The sequence below is a fragment of the Trichosurus vulpecula genome, chromosome 9 (genome assembly GCF_011100635.1).
Source record: "Trichosurus vulpecula isolate mTriVul1 chromosome 9, mTriVul1.pri, whole genome shotgun sequence".
Taxonomy (NCBI): Eukaryota; Metazoa; Chordata; class Mammalia; order Diprotodontia; family Phalangeridae; genus Trichosurus; species Trichosurus vulpecula.
In genome coordinates this window covers 62,959,915-62,978,877 of record NC_050581.1, presented here as the reverse complement: position 1 = coordinate 62,978,877, position 18,963 = coordinate 62,959,915, and the positions used below count along the sequence as shown (strand labels likewise).

The 18,963-nt window shown below is 39.7% G+C and overlaps 1 protein-coding gene across 1 annotated transcript; it reads left to right on the top strand.

Annotated features, from left to right (window-relative positions):
• Positions 1 to 15,093: 15,093 nt before the first annotated feature.
• LOC118830713 (28S ribosomal protein S15, mitochondrial-like) lies at positions 15,094 to 15,872 on the top strand. Its single transcript, XM_036737620.1, has one exon. The coding sequence runs from the start codon at positions 15,138 to 15,140 to the stop codon at positions 15,870 to 15,872; it is 735 nt and encodes a 244-aa protein (XP_036593515.1). The 5' UTR covers positions 15,094 to 15,137.
• Positions 15,873 to 18,963: the final 3,091 nt, after the last annotated feature.

The window sequence follows — 18,963 nt, the reverse complement described above, 5'->3', positions numbered from 1 at the left end:
GAATATGATGGGGAGATTATCTATAAAAATAAAATTACAGGGTGAGAAAGAGGAATGCATTGGGAGAAGGGGAAAGGGAGAGGTAGAATAGGGTAAGTTGTCTCACATAAAAGAGGCACAAATGAGCTTTTACAGTAAAGGGGATGAGGGGAGAATTGGTTCAAAGAGGGTTCAAAGAGTTCGTATGCACTTAGTTGAGTATAGAAATCTTTCTTACCCTACAAGAAAGTAGGAGGGAAAGGGAAGAAGAGAAGGGAGAAGTGCTGGTAGAAGGGAGGGCAGATTGGGGGAGGTGGTAGTCAGGGGCAAAAGAGGGAGAGAGTAGGATAAACAGGGATAAGGGGGTAGAGAGGAACAGGATAAAGGGAAATGCACTGTAATAACTGAAAAAAATTTACAGCAAGTTCTCTAATAAAGACCTCATTTCTCAAATATATAGAGAATTGAGTGAACTTCGTAAAAATAAGAACCATTCTCCAATTTATGAATGATCAAATGATATGAACAGGCAGTTTTCAGATGAAGTAATCATAGCTCTCTATAGTCATATAAAAATGCCCTAAATCACTATTAATTAGAGAAATGAAAATTAAAAAGAACAACCCCACACTATCAGATTGGCTAATGTGGCAGAAAAGAAAAATGACAAATGTTGGAGGGAATGTGAGAAAATGACACTAATGCATTGTCAGTGGAGTTGTAAATTGATTCAACCATTCTGTAGAGAAGTTTGGAACTATGCCCAAAGGGGTATAAAATCATGCATACCCTTTGACTCAGCAATGCCACTACTAGGTCTGTATCCCAAAGAGACAAAAAACAAAACAGAAAAGGACCTGAACATATGAGAGTATTTGTAGCAGCTTTTAGTGGGGGCAAAGAATTGGAAATTGAGGGGTTGCCTATCAATTGGGCAATGGCTGAACAAATTGTTACATATGATTGTGATGGAATACTATTGAACTATAAGAAATGACAAGCAGGATGCTCAGAGAAAACCTAATAAGACTTACATGAACTGATGCAAAGAGAAATGAACAGAACCAGGAGAACACTGTACACAGTAACAGAAATATTGTACTATAATCAACTGTGAATGACTTAACTATTCTCATCAATTCAGTGATCAAAAGCAGTTCTGAAGGACTTATGATGAAAACTTCTATCCATCTCCAGAGAAAGAATTGATGGAATCTGAATGCAGATTGAAGCATATGTTTTTTAAACTTTATTTTTCTTGGAGGTTTTTTTGGTTTGTGTTTCCTTTCACAATATGACTAATATGGAAATGTTTTGCATGACTGCACATATACATACTGCACATATACAACCTATAACAAATTGTTTGCCTTCTCATTGAGGGGAGGGGAGTGAGGAAATTTGGAACTCAAAATTTGAAAAAAGGAATGTTGAAGTTGTTTTTACATGTAATTGGGGAAAATAAAACACTAAATAAATTTGTATTTTTAAAATTTATTTTTAGTTTTCAGCATTCACTTCCGTGAGATTTTGAGTTCCAAATTTTCTCCCCATCTCTCCCCTCCCCTCACCTTATGACAGCATGCAATTTGATATAGGCTCTACATATACATTCATATTAAACCTATTTTTCACATTAGCCATGTTGTGAAGCAGAATTAAAACCAATGGGAGAAACCACAAGAAAGAAGAAACAAGCAAAAAAAAAGAGAGAGAGAGCAAATAATATGCTTTGATCTGCATTCAGACTCCACAGTTCTTTTTCTGTATGTGAACAGAATTTTCCATTATGAGTCTTTTGGAGTTGTCTTAAAGCCTTGCATTGCCAAGAAGAACTAAGTCTATCAAAGCTGGTCATCATACAATGTTGCTGTTACTATGTATAATATTCTCCTGGTTCTGCTCCCCTCACTCAGCATCAGTTCATATAAGTCTTCCCAGGTTTTTCTGAAGTCCACCTGCTCATCATTTCTTATAGCACAATAGTATTCCATTACATTCATATACCACAACTTGTTCCACCATTCCCCAACTGATGGGCATCCCTTCAATTTCCAGTTCTTTGCCACCACAAAAAGAGCTGCTATAAGTATTTTTGCACATGTGGATCCTTTTCCCATTTGTATGATCTTTTTGGGATACAGACTTAAAAATGGTATTGCTGGGTCAAAGGGTATGCACATTTTTATAACCCTTTGAGCATAGTTACAAATTGCTCTCCAGAATGGTTGGATCAGTTCACAACTCCAACAACAATGCATTAGTGTTCCAATTTTCCCACATCTTCTCCAGCATTTGTCATTTTCCTGTTTTGTCATGTTAGCCAATTTGATATGTGTGATATGGTACCTCAGAGTTGTTTTGATTTGTATTTCTCTAATCAATAGTGATTTAGAGCATTTTATCATATGACTATAGATAGCTGCAATTTCTTCCTCTGAAAACTGCCTTGGACCATTTGACCATATCTTTTGACCATTTATCAATTGAGGAATGTGACTTGTATTCTTATAAATTTGACCCAGTTCTCTATATATTTTAGAAATGACACCTTTATCAAAGATGCTGGTTGTAAAAATTCTTTCCTACTTTTCTGCTTCCCTTCCAATCTTGGTTGCATTGCTTTTGTTTCTGCAAAACTCTTTTCAATTTAATGTGATCAAAATCATCCATTTTGCATTTCATAATGTTCCCTATCTCTTGTTTGGTCATAAATTCTTCTGTTCTCAATGCTATTCCTTGCTCTCCAAGTTTGCTTATAGTATCAGCCTTTACACCTAAAATGTGTACCCATTTTCACTTTATTTTGGTATATGGTATAAGATGTTGATCTATGCCTAGTTTCTGCCATACTATTTTCCAGTTTTCCCAGCAGTTTTTGTCAAATTGTGAGTTCTTATCCCAGAAGCTGGAGTCTTTGGGTTTAGTACCAAGTAGTTTTGATGATTGCTGCTTTATAATACAATTTAAGATCTGATATGGCTAGGACACCTTCCCTTGCATTACTTTTCATTAATTCTCTTGATATTCTGGACATTCTTTTGTTCTTCCAGACGAATTTTGTTTTTATTTTTCTAGCTCTATAAAATAATTTTTGGTAGTTTGATTGGTATGGCACTGAATAGGTAAATTAATTTAGGTAGGATTGTCATTTTTATTATATTGGCTCAGCCTACACCCACAAGCAACTGATGCTTTTCCAGTTATTTAGATCTAATTTTATTGTGTGGAAAGTGTTTTGTAATTGTGTTCATATAGTTCCTGGGTTTGTTTTGACAGGTAGACTTCCAAATATTTTATAATGTCTACAATAACTTTAAATGGAATTTCTCTTTCTAAATAAATATATTTAAAAAAATAAAAAATAATACTTTAAGGTTTGTAAAGGCCTTTCCTCATAATAATCCAATAAGATAGACTGGGGCAGGAGGAATATTATTATCATCCCCATTTGGCAAATGAAAAACTGAGGCTCAGAGATTTTGTGACTCATCTATGATCATATGACTGGTAAATAACTGAGGCAGGATTCAAACCCAAGTCATAGGTCATAGACTCAGCGTTGGAAGAGAGCTGAAATGTCATGTAGTCCAACTTCCTTATTTTACAGATGAAGAAACCTGGGCACACAGAGGCAGAGGGACTTTCCAAGGTCACCTATGTAGTAGATGGCAGAACTGGGCTTTGAATCTAGGTCTTCTAATCCTAGATTCAATGTGTTCTTCCCTCTATACCGTTGCTGACTTCAAATCTAGAACTAGTGGCACAGTGAAGGCACTTAATAAATTCTTACTCCTTTCACTAGCCTTTCTCTCAACCAGGGTTGGCTCTCACCTATGTCATTGGTACCAAATGACTTCAAATTCTTCTGTAACCTATTCCAAGTAAGGAGAAGGGGCACAGGGATTGGGGCATATGGCAAAATGCTCTGGTGGGTGGCTGGGTGGGATGAGAACCATGATCTGGGGGCAAATTAGATATCATGGATTAGGTGAGTTTGTATTGGTTTGTTCACCAATCAGGACAGCTCAGCCTTGGTGTGGAGGTTTCAAGCTGAATGAGAATGAAAGGACACAGAATCCCAATGGAAACTTAGAGTAAATAATTCATATAATTTTATGATACTTTAGGAGTATCATTGAAATTAATTTAAATGAAATGTTATTGTTGTTCAGCTGTGTCCAACTCTTTGTGATGCCATTTGGGGTTTTCTTGGCAAAAACACTGGAGTAGTTTGCCATTGCCTTCTCTAACTCATTTTCCAGATGAGGAAACTTAAGCAAACAGGTTAAGTGACTTTCCCAGGGTTATATAACTAGTAAGCATCTGAGGTTGTATTTAAACTCAGGTCTTCCTGACTCCAGGCCCAACAATCTATCCACTGAGCCACATTAGTTCTTTGTATAGAAGGACAATTTTCAGTTTCTAATAAAAATTAACAAGGAAAAGAACAAATTTTTCCATATCCAAAACATTTATTAAGCCTGGATTTGTATGAGCTCCCAGGTCTTAGCACATATCCATCATTATGGGGTTGATAACTGCAAGGGAGAAAAAATGTTCTTTCACCCCAAGATGGGCCACTTCACAAACACAGTCCTCACTTGTATAGTTCTAACATCTTTGGGAGTTCCAGCATCCTCTCATCCCACTCCTGGATATGAGCAGGTGATGAGAAAAAATAGCAGTGGCATTCCAGAGCCAGCTCAACTTCTTTAGAGGTTCCAGAGAGAGGGCTGTTTATTGTTTTTTCTTGAGAGACCATCAATGGAGGTGACTGACCCCACATAGCTGTAAAGGCCCACAAAGAAGTCTACAACCACAATGGGCCCATCGATTTCCAAGAACCAACCACAAAAAAATAGTCAATAAACCCATGCTCCTAGGCTTGGGAGACCTCTCACTTCTAGACCATTCTCTTGAGAATGCCCCATTAACACTAATAATGACAGCCTCTGATTGATACTAAGGGGGAAAAGCACATGGCTGGAGGGTCAGCCCAAATACATTGCTTGACTTGACTCAGATATTTATTTTTCCAGCTGAGAATGACTTTGTCCATTTCCTTGAGGCATGGAAAGTAGAGTAGTCTTAGACTGTTGGGCTAAAAAAGCAAAAAATAGGGTGGCAATTCACTTTAACTGGAGTAATATGTAGAACTTTTTTTAAAATTCCCCTTTAAATGGTTCTTCAGATTTCAAGCAAATTTGCAAGGGGATACATGATCAATCCTGCTTATATTCTTCATGAACAGTATCACAGATGCCAATGCTTTTGTCAGAAGAGGTCTACCCTGAAGATTAGCTCCCCAAGCAGCAAATCTGATTTAAAACCTCTCAGCTGATGTTTTATCTCTGGCAAGAAATATTGTCTATCCCCTGAGAAGTCATAAGTGCAGTTTCCCTTTAAGGATACTTAAAGTGCTCTGAAATTAAATAATCTTTCCAACTTACCATGACTGCTTCTTTCTGGTCTGAGATGGAGGTGGAGATCTGGTACCTATGGCAAGTAGAAGATTTGCAGAACCTGGGATCTGGAGGATGGGATCTCTCTTTAAGTTTCAACTTCAAGCTTTGATGGGAGGGAGGGTAGAAAAATAATTAATTGTGTGACTTTAAGAGAATCATTTCATATCTCTGGGTCCCCATTACCTCATCTGTAAAAAATAAAATTTAAACTTAAAAATAGAGGAATAGACTAGATTAGATCTGGAAGGTTCTTTCCTGTTTAAAATTCTACCATTCTAAACTCTTAACTATGACCATAAAAACTGTGAATGAAATGAGTACTTTGAATATGACTCATTTCAACTGAGCATATGGAATTGTAATTGGCAAGAGAGGCCCCCAAAAAAGAAAAAAGAAAAAAGTCATCCCTTTGACTGAATTACATCAAGAACAGGCTTCCTCCTGAGCATTATTTATATCCTCAATGAATTATTTCACGCTTTTTTTAAAGCTACAATCCATATATGGATATTTTAAATGATTGCCTATTAGTTCAAAAAGTTCAATTCAAAAAATATCTATCAAGTGCCTACTATGCGAGAGGCATTTGAACCCTGGAGGATCTGAAGAGAAGAAAAGCCCCAATCTCTGCCCTCAAAGGGGTTTATAATTTAATAGGTAGAGTAGTTTCAGGGCACAGTCTGTTAAGGAAACGTATACAGGATATTGCAAAAATCTTAGTGTAGTTTTAAGGTAAATAAAGCTACACGAAGACTTCTGAGATGTCCTGTAGAAACTGACAGCATGGAATTTAACAGGGCGGAGTAGCTGTGGGAATCACCCTCCAGAGTGGTTAAGATGAGAAGTAGCCGACTCTTCTCTGCCATACCTGAGACGATTTCATGGATGAAATAAGGAGTTGGACTAAATGATCATTGAGGTTCCTTCCAGCTCTAACCTTCTATGATTTTAGTGACTGTTTAAATGATGGAAGTCGACTTGCAGGTTGGTGTGAGTTTGAGGGGTGAGGCGGAACAGGAGGCCCCAGTCATTGAGGCTGGTTTGAGGAAGGCCCAATGGTAAATGTGGGAAGGGCAGATAGAGAGTTTTAAATAAGTGTTCCTGAGATCAACAGAGAGAATCTTGCACTCTAAAGTCGGATCCAGCCGTTTATGTCTATATAGCCTGTGGTTACATGACAACATACTAAGGAATACAATGTTAATAGTGTGGTTTTTTTACCCATGATATGCATGTTTACATAATCATATCTAGACCTGGGAGGAACCTCAGAGGACATCCAGTCCAATTTTTCCCTTTTATAGATAAGGAAACTGAGGCCCAGAAAAGTTCAATGACTTCCCCTAGGTCACACAAACAAACATTTTTTGTGTTACAGATCTATACTGTGAGAGGCATTCTGGGAACACAAGAAAAATTAGTAAGAGACAGTTCCTATCCACAAAAAAGCTTAGAGTCAAATTAGGGAGATAAGATCCTGATATCAAACAGGCAATCAATTAATCATCAAACATTTATTAAAAACCAACTGTGTATCAGGTACTGTGCTAGGTGCTGGGGATATAAACATAAAGACTAAAACAAGGCCTACTTACATTCTATTGAAATATCAAGTAACTTGAGTAACTTGTGCACAAGCAAATCTATAATAAAGTAGTCTATTTTGTGTTTCAGACAAATGAAGAATAAAGCATTACCAGAGGAGGAGGAAAGAGGTGGTGTAAAGCATTTGGTAAAGAGCTTTAAAGCACAGGACCCAGCCTTGAATTGTACAGTGAGAAGGGTGGCAGTCAAAACACCAAGCAGAGAAGGAAGCTTCCATAGCAGGGATTAGAATACGTTGAAGGGAGAGGATGATGAAAAAGGGGAGTCCAGGAAGGAAGAGAAAGAAAAATTTCAGACAGCAGAGAATTCAAGTCTGGTCTAAGGTAGTGATTATAGGGATAGAGAGGAAGAGCAGATACAGAGAAAAGACAGAGATGAATCAAGGGTCACCCTGGTTTAGGACGTTAGAGGGATAGAGACACTAGAGGAAGTTGGGCAAAAGAGAAGGTTGTAGGGAGAATGAAGCAATGTTGAACATGGTAGCAGTCAGAACTAATATTGCAAAGATTCCAGTACCATTAGCTCTGCATTCCATTTTCATCTATTTGCCTGTCACCCAACTTTTTTAGTCTCAACCTGATTTCTTTCAAATCCTGGTCGTCTTTATCAAGCTTAAACCCCTTTCCCAACAGCTTACACATATTAAAATTATCTCTTGAAAAACCAATTTGGACTTAAAAAAATAACTAAAGAGATTCCCATAGTGAGGTATATAAACTCTAAAGATGTCAAAGACAGCCATATACATTAGAATATTTGTAGCATCCTTTTTGTGTTAGCAATAAGCTGGAAATAAAGTAGATGATCATTTATTGGGGAATAGTTAAACAAATTGTGGTGTGTAAATGTAATAGAATATGAATGTGCTATAAGAAACAACAACTATAAATGATTTAGAGAAGAATGAAAAGACATATATGAACTAATACAAAGTGAAGTAATCAGAACCAAGAAAACAATACAACTACGATACTGTGAATTGGAAGAATAATTACAACAAAAGAAAGAGAAATTGAATACTGTGTCTAACTATAATAACCAAGTTTGGTGTTAGAAAAAAAGCTGAGAAAATGTACCTTTCTCCTCTTTCCAGAGGTGTGGGAGAATGGGTACAGAATATTGCATAAACTGTTAGACATAGATGATAGGTTGTTTGGTTTTGCTCACCTGCATTTTGCCCTTTCTTTTTTAATTTTTAGTATAAAGCATGGCAAGAAAGGCAGAAGGACATACATACATACACACATACATACATACATATATATATATATATATATATATATATATATATACACACACATATACATATAACATATGAGGGCAAGTCATATGTGTACTATATTTTACCACATAATCATCGCACCCTGTTTTTTCAGTCCAAAAATTGGTTTATAACCTTTCACTGCATAAACATCTGTAGCAACAATCTGCTAGCAGCTGCTGTTGAGGTATAAGACCCAACAAGACCAGCAACAAGAGCTGCCAGCGCAGGTTCTTTTGATCTGTTTTACTAAGGAAAGTAACATTAAGGGGTTAACAATCTTACTTTAATCACACATACAAATATAACTCACGTAGTTCAGGAGAAAAAGCCAACAATCTGAATTCCAGAGCAAGTACAAACAAATTACAAACATACACAGTATAAACAGACCAAATCACAATTCATAGTTACCAGGAAAGCATCAACATCTGGGTTGACAAGCCAGAAGACTCTTAACAATGGCTTGCCCAGAGTCATGCGCCACTCTTCCAGTGGCTGAGAGCCCCAAAGGAAGACATCAACCTCTTGAGTTTATATATTATGTTCAGGGTCAAAGGGCATCACACATGTGACTCACCCACGTGACCTAAAAGCACCACAAACCTGGGACACGAACCAGGCTTTCCCTTGAGGCAAGGAGGTCATCAAAGACTCTTAATTTAAACAAAGAAACAAAGGCCAAACTCTTCAAGGGCACTTCATTAAATAAGTGCTAAAAGAGAAAACAATAAAAGAAAGTCCCACCTTAATTACCAATACATCACCTGGTATAATTCTGTTCATCACACCACTTAAAAGGTAAACATAACAGCAATGTATTCATAGTGTTATATGGAAACACATTTATCTCTCACACATTGCATGTCACAAGCCTAGAATTCTCAGAGCACACACATTGTTAGTATTCAGTTTTAAAGTATATTCATAAATATTCTGTGCATACCAATCTTGCACCAAAGACAGTTTAGTAATAAATGATTTTTAAATAATACCAGCACAATTTTTGAAGCTTCACATTATGGTTGTGTTCCATTTTTTTTTGCAAAAATTTGGCATAGAATCTGCAACAATTATGTGGTGAAATATGGTATACATGCATATATAAATTCATAAATATATATTTAATATATGACACATACACATGAATATAATTGCATGTAATTTATATTATACATATAAATAATATACATGATTCACAGGTAAGTCAAAGTTATTTACATATATACAAGTTGTCCATCTATGTGCATACATATGAAGGCAAGTCATAACATATCTGTGTATACATAAATGCATATAATTAATATGTGATTTACACATAAGTCAAAATTACATATAAACTGTAGCCCATCCACATACATACATACACACACATATATGACATGGTGTAGTAGCAATTTAGATTTGAAGATCTTTCCCACCCATTAATGGACCATGTGACCTGCCTATGTCACAGGAAGCCTAAGTTACATGTGGTGGGATGAGCTTCCTGACAGGAAAAGGAAGTTATGTCACAGGAAATGCTGAGAGAGAGAGAGAGAGAGAGAGAGAGAGAGAGAGAGAGAGAGGGAGGGAGCAGTTATGGCTGCTAATGGCTACTAATGGCCATCATAGTAGCTAGAGCTGAACAGACTGACTTAGCTGTACTGTGAGTTTGTTTTTGGGAAGACCCCAGCAGCGGGTCTGAGAGGTTTTGGGATGGTCAGGCTCCGTGTTGTGATATTGTGTATTGAATGTTTTGGGTTCTTTGCTGTTATGATAAAGTGGACTAACTGGCTGTGGGAGCTGAACATTTGGTTATGGAATATGATTTTCTGGTGTCTGAATAAATGTTAAACTTCTTTTATCTTCTTTATGGAGAGTCTCTCATACCTTGCAATGCAGAACTTCATAGGCATATTCACAATTATCGTTGATGTTGTGTTTATTGCCTTACTGTTACACATATATGAGAGAAAGTCATAACATGTTTGCATATATGTAAATGAAAGTAATATAAAAACAAAGAATAATTTTTTTAAATTCTCTCTTATTCCTCTTTGCTCATCCTTGAAGGTCTAGCTTAAGTCTCTCCCCAACAACGTCCTAGAATACTGTCTATCCCCAAACCAGCATCTAATCATTTATATACCACCTTATTATTCAGTTGGCCAGAACACAAAATACAGAATTTTATTATAGGTTTTCTTGTTCACAATTTATTTCATATTCCAATAGATTGAAGCTCCTGGAGAGTAGGAATTGTTTCAGCCATCATATCCATATATTCCCAACTCCTAGCCCATTGCCTCTCACATATTAGACTATTAATAGACACCTATTGATTGACTGAGTGAGTGATATGTGTATGTCTTATCTCCTTAATTTGACTATAAGGTCCTTTGTGGACAGGGAATATGCCTTACTTATTCTCTTTGTTTACCCAGAGTTCCCAACACAGTATGGGCATACCACAAATTCTTACTTGTATGATGTTGTCACTTAACTGCCCTGGGCCTCTTTTCCACATCTGTAAAATGAAGAGGCTGAATTAAATGAGTTCTGAGCTACCTTCCAGCTCTTGATCTGTGATCCCATGTTCTATATAGATGTGCATGGTTAACTTAGATGATAAGATTTAAAATGAAAAAAACCGTATTATTAACATTATATTTCTTCGTAAGTATGCTGTTCTATAACCCCAAGCTAATACAGATGCAAACTGTTTGATCCAACTGCAGATATTAAGAAAAGCATTACTAATGCTAACATAGTGCCTATCCACAGTCATTTTTCGGACCAGAAAATAAAAGTCCATGAAGAATAGATTACTTGTGGAAGATTTTGTCTTGCAGTTGAACTGTCAAAATCTGCCTCGTGCCTGGCTTTATTCCCCTACTGAGCCAACTCCTCCAAAAGCCCCCTCACAATGCTGCCATGAGGGAAAAGACACACTGTAGGAGAAGTAACACAAAAGCCATCGAGGGAACAGGATTATTATCCCTGCAGCAAGATGGATGATGTGGTTGGAGTTGGCCAAATTATTAACAGCTGGAGTTACATCTTCATAGTATGGGCAAGAGCCAGTGGTGGAGCTCAAATCACAGAATGATGAGGTTGAAAGAATCCTCAGAAGGTCATCTAGGCTGTTTGTTGATTCCACTTCCATATAGAATCTTACTTTGACCATCCCAGAGTGGGGAGATCTTCCTCCTCTAGAGGGCTAATTGGAGAAGATTGAAAAAGTTGGTGATATTTGTTCTGCCCTTCTCCCCACCACCACCCCTCATTCCCTAGCAATGAATCACAACCTCGTCTCTCTGCAAAGACCTATTGTGCTTTTCCTGAAGTACATGCAGTTAGATCTAGAGGGTGTTGGACTTGGAGTAAGGAAAACAAGTTCAAATTCTGCTTCAGACACTTACTAGCTGTATGACCCTGGCCAAGTCACTTAACTTCTGTCAGTCCTTGGTGTTCTCATCTGTAAAGTGGGGGTGATGATTGCACCTAATTCCCAGGGTTACTGTGAGGACAGAAACCTGCCTTTCTAGAGTTATCACACAGTCTCCATGAATCCAGCCAAACTGGCCTCACCATTCCTCTTATGTGATCTTCTATCTGCTGCCTCCATTCCTTTACACAGATTCACCCCCCACCCTTCAGCCTATGCCCGAAATGCCCTCTTGCCTCATATCTGTGTCTTAGTATTCCTACTACCTTCAAAGCAAACTTGAGGGTTACTTCCTACATGAAGCTCTTTCTGATTCTCCTCAGCTGCTATTCCTACCCCATCATGAAATGTCTTTGTAAATACTTTGTATGTATGTCTGAGAGAGAGACAGACAGACAGACAGAGACAGAGAGATATCTCCTAATAGAAGAACATAGGATTCTTGAGGTCAGGGACATTTGTCTTTGTAGCCCCAGTGAGTCCACACACAGAGCCTAGAATATAATAGACACTTAATCGATGATTATTGATGGACTGGGTGATATAGAGATTCCATCATGGTCCTCATTAACCCATTCCAATGATGAACATCTGTTAATGTTAAGGCAGCTAGGTGGCATAGTGGATTGAATGTTGGACCTGGAGTCAGGGAGACCAGTGTGCTCAAACCCTGCCTCAGATACTTACTAGCTGTATCACCCTAAGCAAGTCATTTAACCTCTCTGCTTCAGTTTCATCTGTAAAATGGGAATGATAATTATAACACCTCCCTTATATGAGGATAAAATGAGATAACAGGTAAAGCACCTTGTTATAATGATCAGGAAAAGGTGACAGACTATGGTTCTGTCCTCTAAGAACCAGCTGAACTAGGTACAAAGATCATCTCCAGCAGGTTGTCCATTAGGTGATTTGGCTGGGAGGGGATGAAGGGTATGGCTCAAAGCAGCTTACAAAAGCCATCCCAATCACAGACAGTTTGCAGTCCCTATCAGCAGAACGAATACCTCCTATAACAATGAACTCCATGGCCTTGCAGTATTTTGGTTTGATATCCAGTACCAGGGAGGTCTTCCTCATCACTAACCTAAATCCCGTCTCCTCAGTTTAAATCTTCCACCTTTCTTCTGTCCTTAGAGGAAATGGGAAATAGTTGGTCTGCATTTCATCACTTCAAGCACACAAAAATTGTTATTAAACTGCAACTCAGGGCATATGGAGAAACAGGAGAAGAAATGGAAAAAGAAGAAGAAAAAGGAAGAGAACAAAAAATAACAGAGGGCCTCTTTAACCTGCAAACTGGATGGCTGTCTCTGAAAGCAGCTATGTGACATTGGACAAGCCACTTTCCTCTCTTGGTCTCTCCTTTATTATCTCTAAAATAAAATAAAATAAAATAGTCCTTGTACCACCTATCTGGAAAAGTAGTTGAGGTTCTCTCTCTCTCTCTCTCTCTCTCTCTCTCTCTCTCTCTCTCTCTCTCTCTCTTTCTCTCTCTCTCTCTCTCTCTCTCTCTCTCTCTCTCTCTATATGTATGCCTACATATATGCATGCATTATATGTGTGTGCATGCATGTATACACATATAAAATTTTGAGTTACTAGTATAATTTAGTGCAAAAAGAACACATGAAGATAATCTGATAACTTGGAAAGGGCATTTAAAATCATTCTGGTACGTGTGCTTTTTTCTCAGCCCTCAATTTTCCATAACTCTAAATGTCTAATGTTAGCTCCTGCTTCCTGTCAAGGAGGACACACAGAACCAGGTTAAGCAGTGACATGCTGAAGGGCACCCAGGTGTAAAGCAGACACATTTCCCAGAAGAGAAGATTACTGACATCTGATGCACAGCTGCAATGGATGGTACCCTCACCAGACCTAGGTCCAGATGTGCTGTCCAGGGACGTGCTACAAAGAACATCTTTGGCTTGGAAATTTCAGCTGTGAGTATGGCATTTTTCTTATACACTATAATCTTCCAATGAATGGGAATATCATGGGAGGGGAGTGATTCCTAGGTAAAACAAAGGCTCTGATAACCAGAGAACAGGATGCCAAGGGCTTTGGGAAAATCTTTTTCTTTTTCCTTATAAATAACCCTACTTCATTGGGCTATTTCAAGAGCTTTCAAAAAGACAGAGGCAGCAAGATTAGTGAAGTAGTCTTGAAACCAGAAAGACCTTGGTTTAAGTCTTGGTTGTGGCTGTGTGACCCTGGGTTAGTCACCACTTCTCAGGGTTCTTGGCAGCTCTCTAAGCCTATGAGCCGCAGAGAAGTACAATTTGTATCAATAGAGGGACTTTCCTCATCCTAGAGTTCCATATTCTATTGAAATTGTAGGTCTTAACCCTATCAAATACAAAAGTGGAAATAAAGGGGAAAAGGTTTTCTAGGAAATACAAGAAACTCTTTGAAAAGTCTTTGCTCTCATTTACACATAAAAATATTTCCTCTTTCTCTTTATTTTTGCCCAGGTACTAAGCTTTACCTATTTAGAGTTAGAAGGGGTTTTACACATCATCTTATTCTACTCCCTCATTTACAGATCTAGAAACTAAGGCCCAGAGAGTTTACAGTTACCCCTTCCATATTGTGACTTCCCTCATCACTGTTTCGATATATTGATGGTTGGCACAGGGGTGGGGAACCTGTGGCCTTCTAGGTCCTCAAGTGCAGCCCTTCGACTAAATCCAAACAATTTTGTTCTGTGAAATTTGGATTCAGTCGAAGGGCCACAACTGAAGACCTAGAGGACTACATGCGGCCTCAAGGCAGCAGGTTCCCCACCCCTGGAAGAAATTAAATGGGAATTTGGTGGGGGGAGTTTTGAGAAAGCCACAGAAGACACGCAAAGGCCAGCAGACAACACAGAGCCTATGACCAAATACTTAACCCAAATTTTACAATAAGGTACTATAAATACCCCATAAAAGAAAAAGAAAAAATTCAGACTTCTTCTCTGGTATGAAGGGAGGGCCAAAAAAATTTATGCTGATTTTCCAGATTGTGGGTACATTGCACCCCTAATCCCCATGATGTGGAAGGGATAACTGTAAATGAAGTCATGTAAGAAAAGGCATTCAAACTTAGAATCTGTTTCTCCCAGTTCAGCACCATGGCAGGAGTTTATGCTTCTAGGGAGAGAGATCAACTCAGGGATGACAGGCAAGAAGGGAGGGAAGAAGAGAGCCGTGAGCCTCTTAAATTTACTAGACTTAGAGTCAGAAGACCCAATTTAAAGTTCCAGCTCAGCCACTTAGCGGCTCTGTGTGATCTCAGGCAAAAATCCCTTTACCGGCCCATGTGAGTCGTCCGCTGGCTCTCTGGCGTTCGGCAGCAGCGAGGCCCGAGGCCAGGCCGGGGAGCAACGCAGGGACCGCGGGGGGCCGAGATGCTGAGGGCGCAGAGGGCACTCCTGTGGGGCCGAGCTCAGGCCCCAGCCCCGGCCCTGGCCTGCGGGCCGACGGCCAGAGCAGCTGCGGGGCCTCCGTGCGCCCTGCGACCTGGAAATGGCCTCCTCCTCCAGGCAGCCCGAGCCTATGCAGATAAGAAACCAGTAACCCAGTCCAGTCAGATGGATGACCTGCCTTCCTCCATGCTGCTGAAAGAGTATCAAAATGTCCCTGGAATTGATGGGGTCGATGATGTTGTGAAAAGACTCTTGTCTCTGGAAATGGCCAACCAGAGGGAGAAAATGAAGATAAAGACAGAGCAGTTGCTAAACCAGATCACCGCAAACCCAGAAGATACCACATCCCTGGAAGCCCGAGTTGTAAGATTGACAGTCAGGATCCGAAACTATGAAGAACACATGCAGAAGCATCACAAGGACAAAGCCCACAAGCGATTGCTGCTTATGGCCATTGACCAGAGAAAGAAGGTACTCAAAAAGCTTCGGCAGACCAACTTTGAGGTGTTTGAGAAGACATGTCAAGAGCTGGGCATTGAGTACACATTTTCCCCTCTGTATTACCGGCCCGCACACCGATGGTGGCTGGCTAAGAAGGAGTTTTGTATCAAGGTTTTCCAGGAGACACAGAAGCTGAAGAAGCTAAAGAAACAAGAAGAAGCACTGAAACGTGAAGAAATAAAGAGGCTGGAGAGTCAGGACACTTCGGTCTCTTAGCCCAGGCACCACCAATCCTGTGGTACTTTATCTAATAAAAAAAATAAATTAAGTTAAAACCCCCCCAAAAAAATCCCTTTACCCCTCCGAAACCCTGTGCTACCATCTCTAAAACGGTGCACTTGGGACCTACCTTACGGGATTGCGGTGAGCAAAGCACTCCCCAAACCTTTTAGGTGTCATACAAATGTGGCTGTTGCTGCTGCTGGGTTTTTGTTTGTTTTTTGTTTGTTATTGGCAACAGCAGAGGGTAGTGGAGAGTAAGTTAGTCCTAGAGTCAAGCAGCTCTGGGTTTAAACCCTGCCTCTGACACATAATTGACCATATGACTCTGGGTGAGTTACTATACCTCTCAGTGCCCCCCAGGAAACTTTCTAAAATTATGAGTAGCAGAGTATGTGCTGATCTGCCCTGGTAAAGGGAGTTCCTTCATCAGTGGTTCCCTATACCCATAAAAACCCAAGTCAGGTCCAAAAATTATCATTATGATTGTAGTTCTGTTCAGGAATAACACCCACTGGCATTGCCAGGTGGTTAAGAGGGGATGTTGGCAGTGAGGGGTGAGGAGAGAGCACATCTGCCAGAATCCTTCTCATAACCTTACTCACCATATGGTCCTCAGAGATCATCAGGTCCCAAGCCCTCATTATATGGGTGAGGAAATTTAGACCCAGAGAGGTTAAGCAACTGACTCAAGGCCACACAGGTAGTAAGTAGCAGAGCCAGGATGTGAACCCATGCCCCTGAATTCAGATCCATTGTGCCCAGGTGCCTCTGTTCCAGGGATGGTGGTTTTCTATGTTAGGCGATCATAGAATCAGAGCTCTAGAGCTAGAAAGAGTTCAGACCAGGTCCAATCCTCTCACTTGACAGATGGGGAAACTGAGACCCAGAGAGGTTAAATGATTTGCCCAGATGGTGTCAGAGGTGAGATGTGAATCCAGGTCCTCTGATTCTACAGCTAGTTTGCTTGCCATTGTACCACAATGCTTACGTTTTATTTTTAAAAATCATTAAAAAAAATCCACAAGTGTCTAGCTTTGAGCTGGGACCAGCTATCCTTGCTATTTTTTTCTCCTCTTTCAAAGAGCAAAAGAATATGGTGGGACAGGAAGCCTTTTAGTCCTTTTCCTTCGTAGCTCTTCAAAGAGAATGGAAAAGTACTGTGGTCTGCAGCTGCCCAAAGCCTGGCTTTCCATGCAAGGGCAGGGAAGGAGGGGCCACTCCCGGGGCTACAGGTGGGGGCAGCAGCGAGAGGAGGCACCTTTCGCAAAAGCTGGAGAGCACTGCCACCAAGTGACCTGTCTCTCCATCCTTCAGCAAAGGAAAAAGCTGTGCAGAGGGACCCTTGTCTGCCTGCTGGCCGGCTTCTTCTCCAACCTAACTAAAACCACCCTGAGTTTCTGGGTGTGTGTTATGACTTTCTCCTTCACCATCATGGCTCTCTCCTCACTTTCTTTTTCTGTTTGATGCCTTTGACCCTGGCTATTTTTTTTCCTTCCCCCTCCATTTCCATAAAAGAGGTTTTGTTTTTTTGGGGGGACCCCTAAAGGTCAAACATGCTTGCATTTTCCCAGCTCAGTCATGGGACTCCATGGGGGACATGCTGCATAAAGACACAGGTTGAAAAATAGCAAGCACCTGCCTATACTGGGCCTTGATTTTCTCATCTGTAAAATGGGGTTTGGGGAGAAGAATTGAACAAGATGCTCCCTAAAGCAGATCATTCTATCCTGCAGAAGCAGAACAAGGTATTTAATAAGCTCACAGATTTAGAACCAGAAGGGACCTTGGAAGTTATCTAGTCCAATCCCTTCACTTAATAGATGAGGAAACTGAGACCCAAGGAGGTTGAGTTGCTTATACTGGGTCACATAGGTAGTGACAGATCAGGAATTAAAAGCAGGTACTCTGACTTCAAATGCCAGTTTTTCTCACTACGTTGTGTGCCTTAGGCCAAAGTTTGAAAATTTTGCTCCCAACTTCCCACAAACATGCAATAATAATTCTCATTCCCATGATGCTTTAAGGCTTGTTATCATCATTCTCTTTATTCCTGCAATAACTTGCATTTCTATAGGGATATAAGGTGTACGGAGTGCTTTCCTTACCACAGTCCTGTGCTATACAGAGTCTATTGTTAGCCTCATTTGCATTTGAGAAAACTTAAGCAACCTGGCTATCATTACAGAGCAGTTGAGTCAGAGTTAGGACCCAAAGAAACGATATGAGAATGGATCCCCCTCTCTTCTTTGAAGAGGTGGGGGACTATGGGTGTGGAATACTACACATAATCTCAGACTTGTTTGAAGTGTTGGTTATTTTGATGAACTGCTAGTTTTTCTCTACAAGGGATGCCCCTCTAAGAAGGGAGGGACACATTGAAAATAAGTGTAAGCATACCTTAAAAACAAAAGGGAAAATAAAAATTTTGAAAAATCTTTTTTTTAATGAGTCAATCAACATTCAAAAACAAGCCCCCTGACTCCAAGTCTAGTGCCTTTCACACTAGTTGTTGTTTTCTATGCGTGAAGAAGACCAAAAGGACATCACCATGCCAGGGTCTGACTGTGACTGATCAGCCCAATACAAGCCCAGAAAGGCTCTATCACACACAGGTCAGGCACAAACAGTCCATGAGGACATTTGGAGAGGAGATGTTTCTAAATTCACACATCTCACGTTTCCTTTGAGCTACTGCATTTCTGCTTTGCAATTCTGCTTTTCCTACTATACTATGAATGAAAGCAGGAACGTAATTTTTGACCTTTTAGTAGGTATATTACCTTTAAAACCTTATTTCAACACATGCAACTTGATATCACAAAATAAAGGGTCATTATTTTACCTTGACACAGGTGATCAGGTGGTACAGTGGATAGAGCACAGAGCCTGGAGAAAGAAGTTCAAATCCAGCCTCAGACACTTAACTAGCTGTGTGACCCTGGACAAGTCATTTAACCTCTGCTTGCCTGCTTTCTCACCTATAAAATGGGGATAATAATAGTCTCTACCTCACCGGGTTGTTTCAAGGTTCAAATGAAATAATATTTGTGAATGCTTTACAAACCTTAAAATGCTATGTAAATAA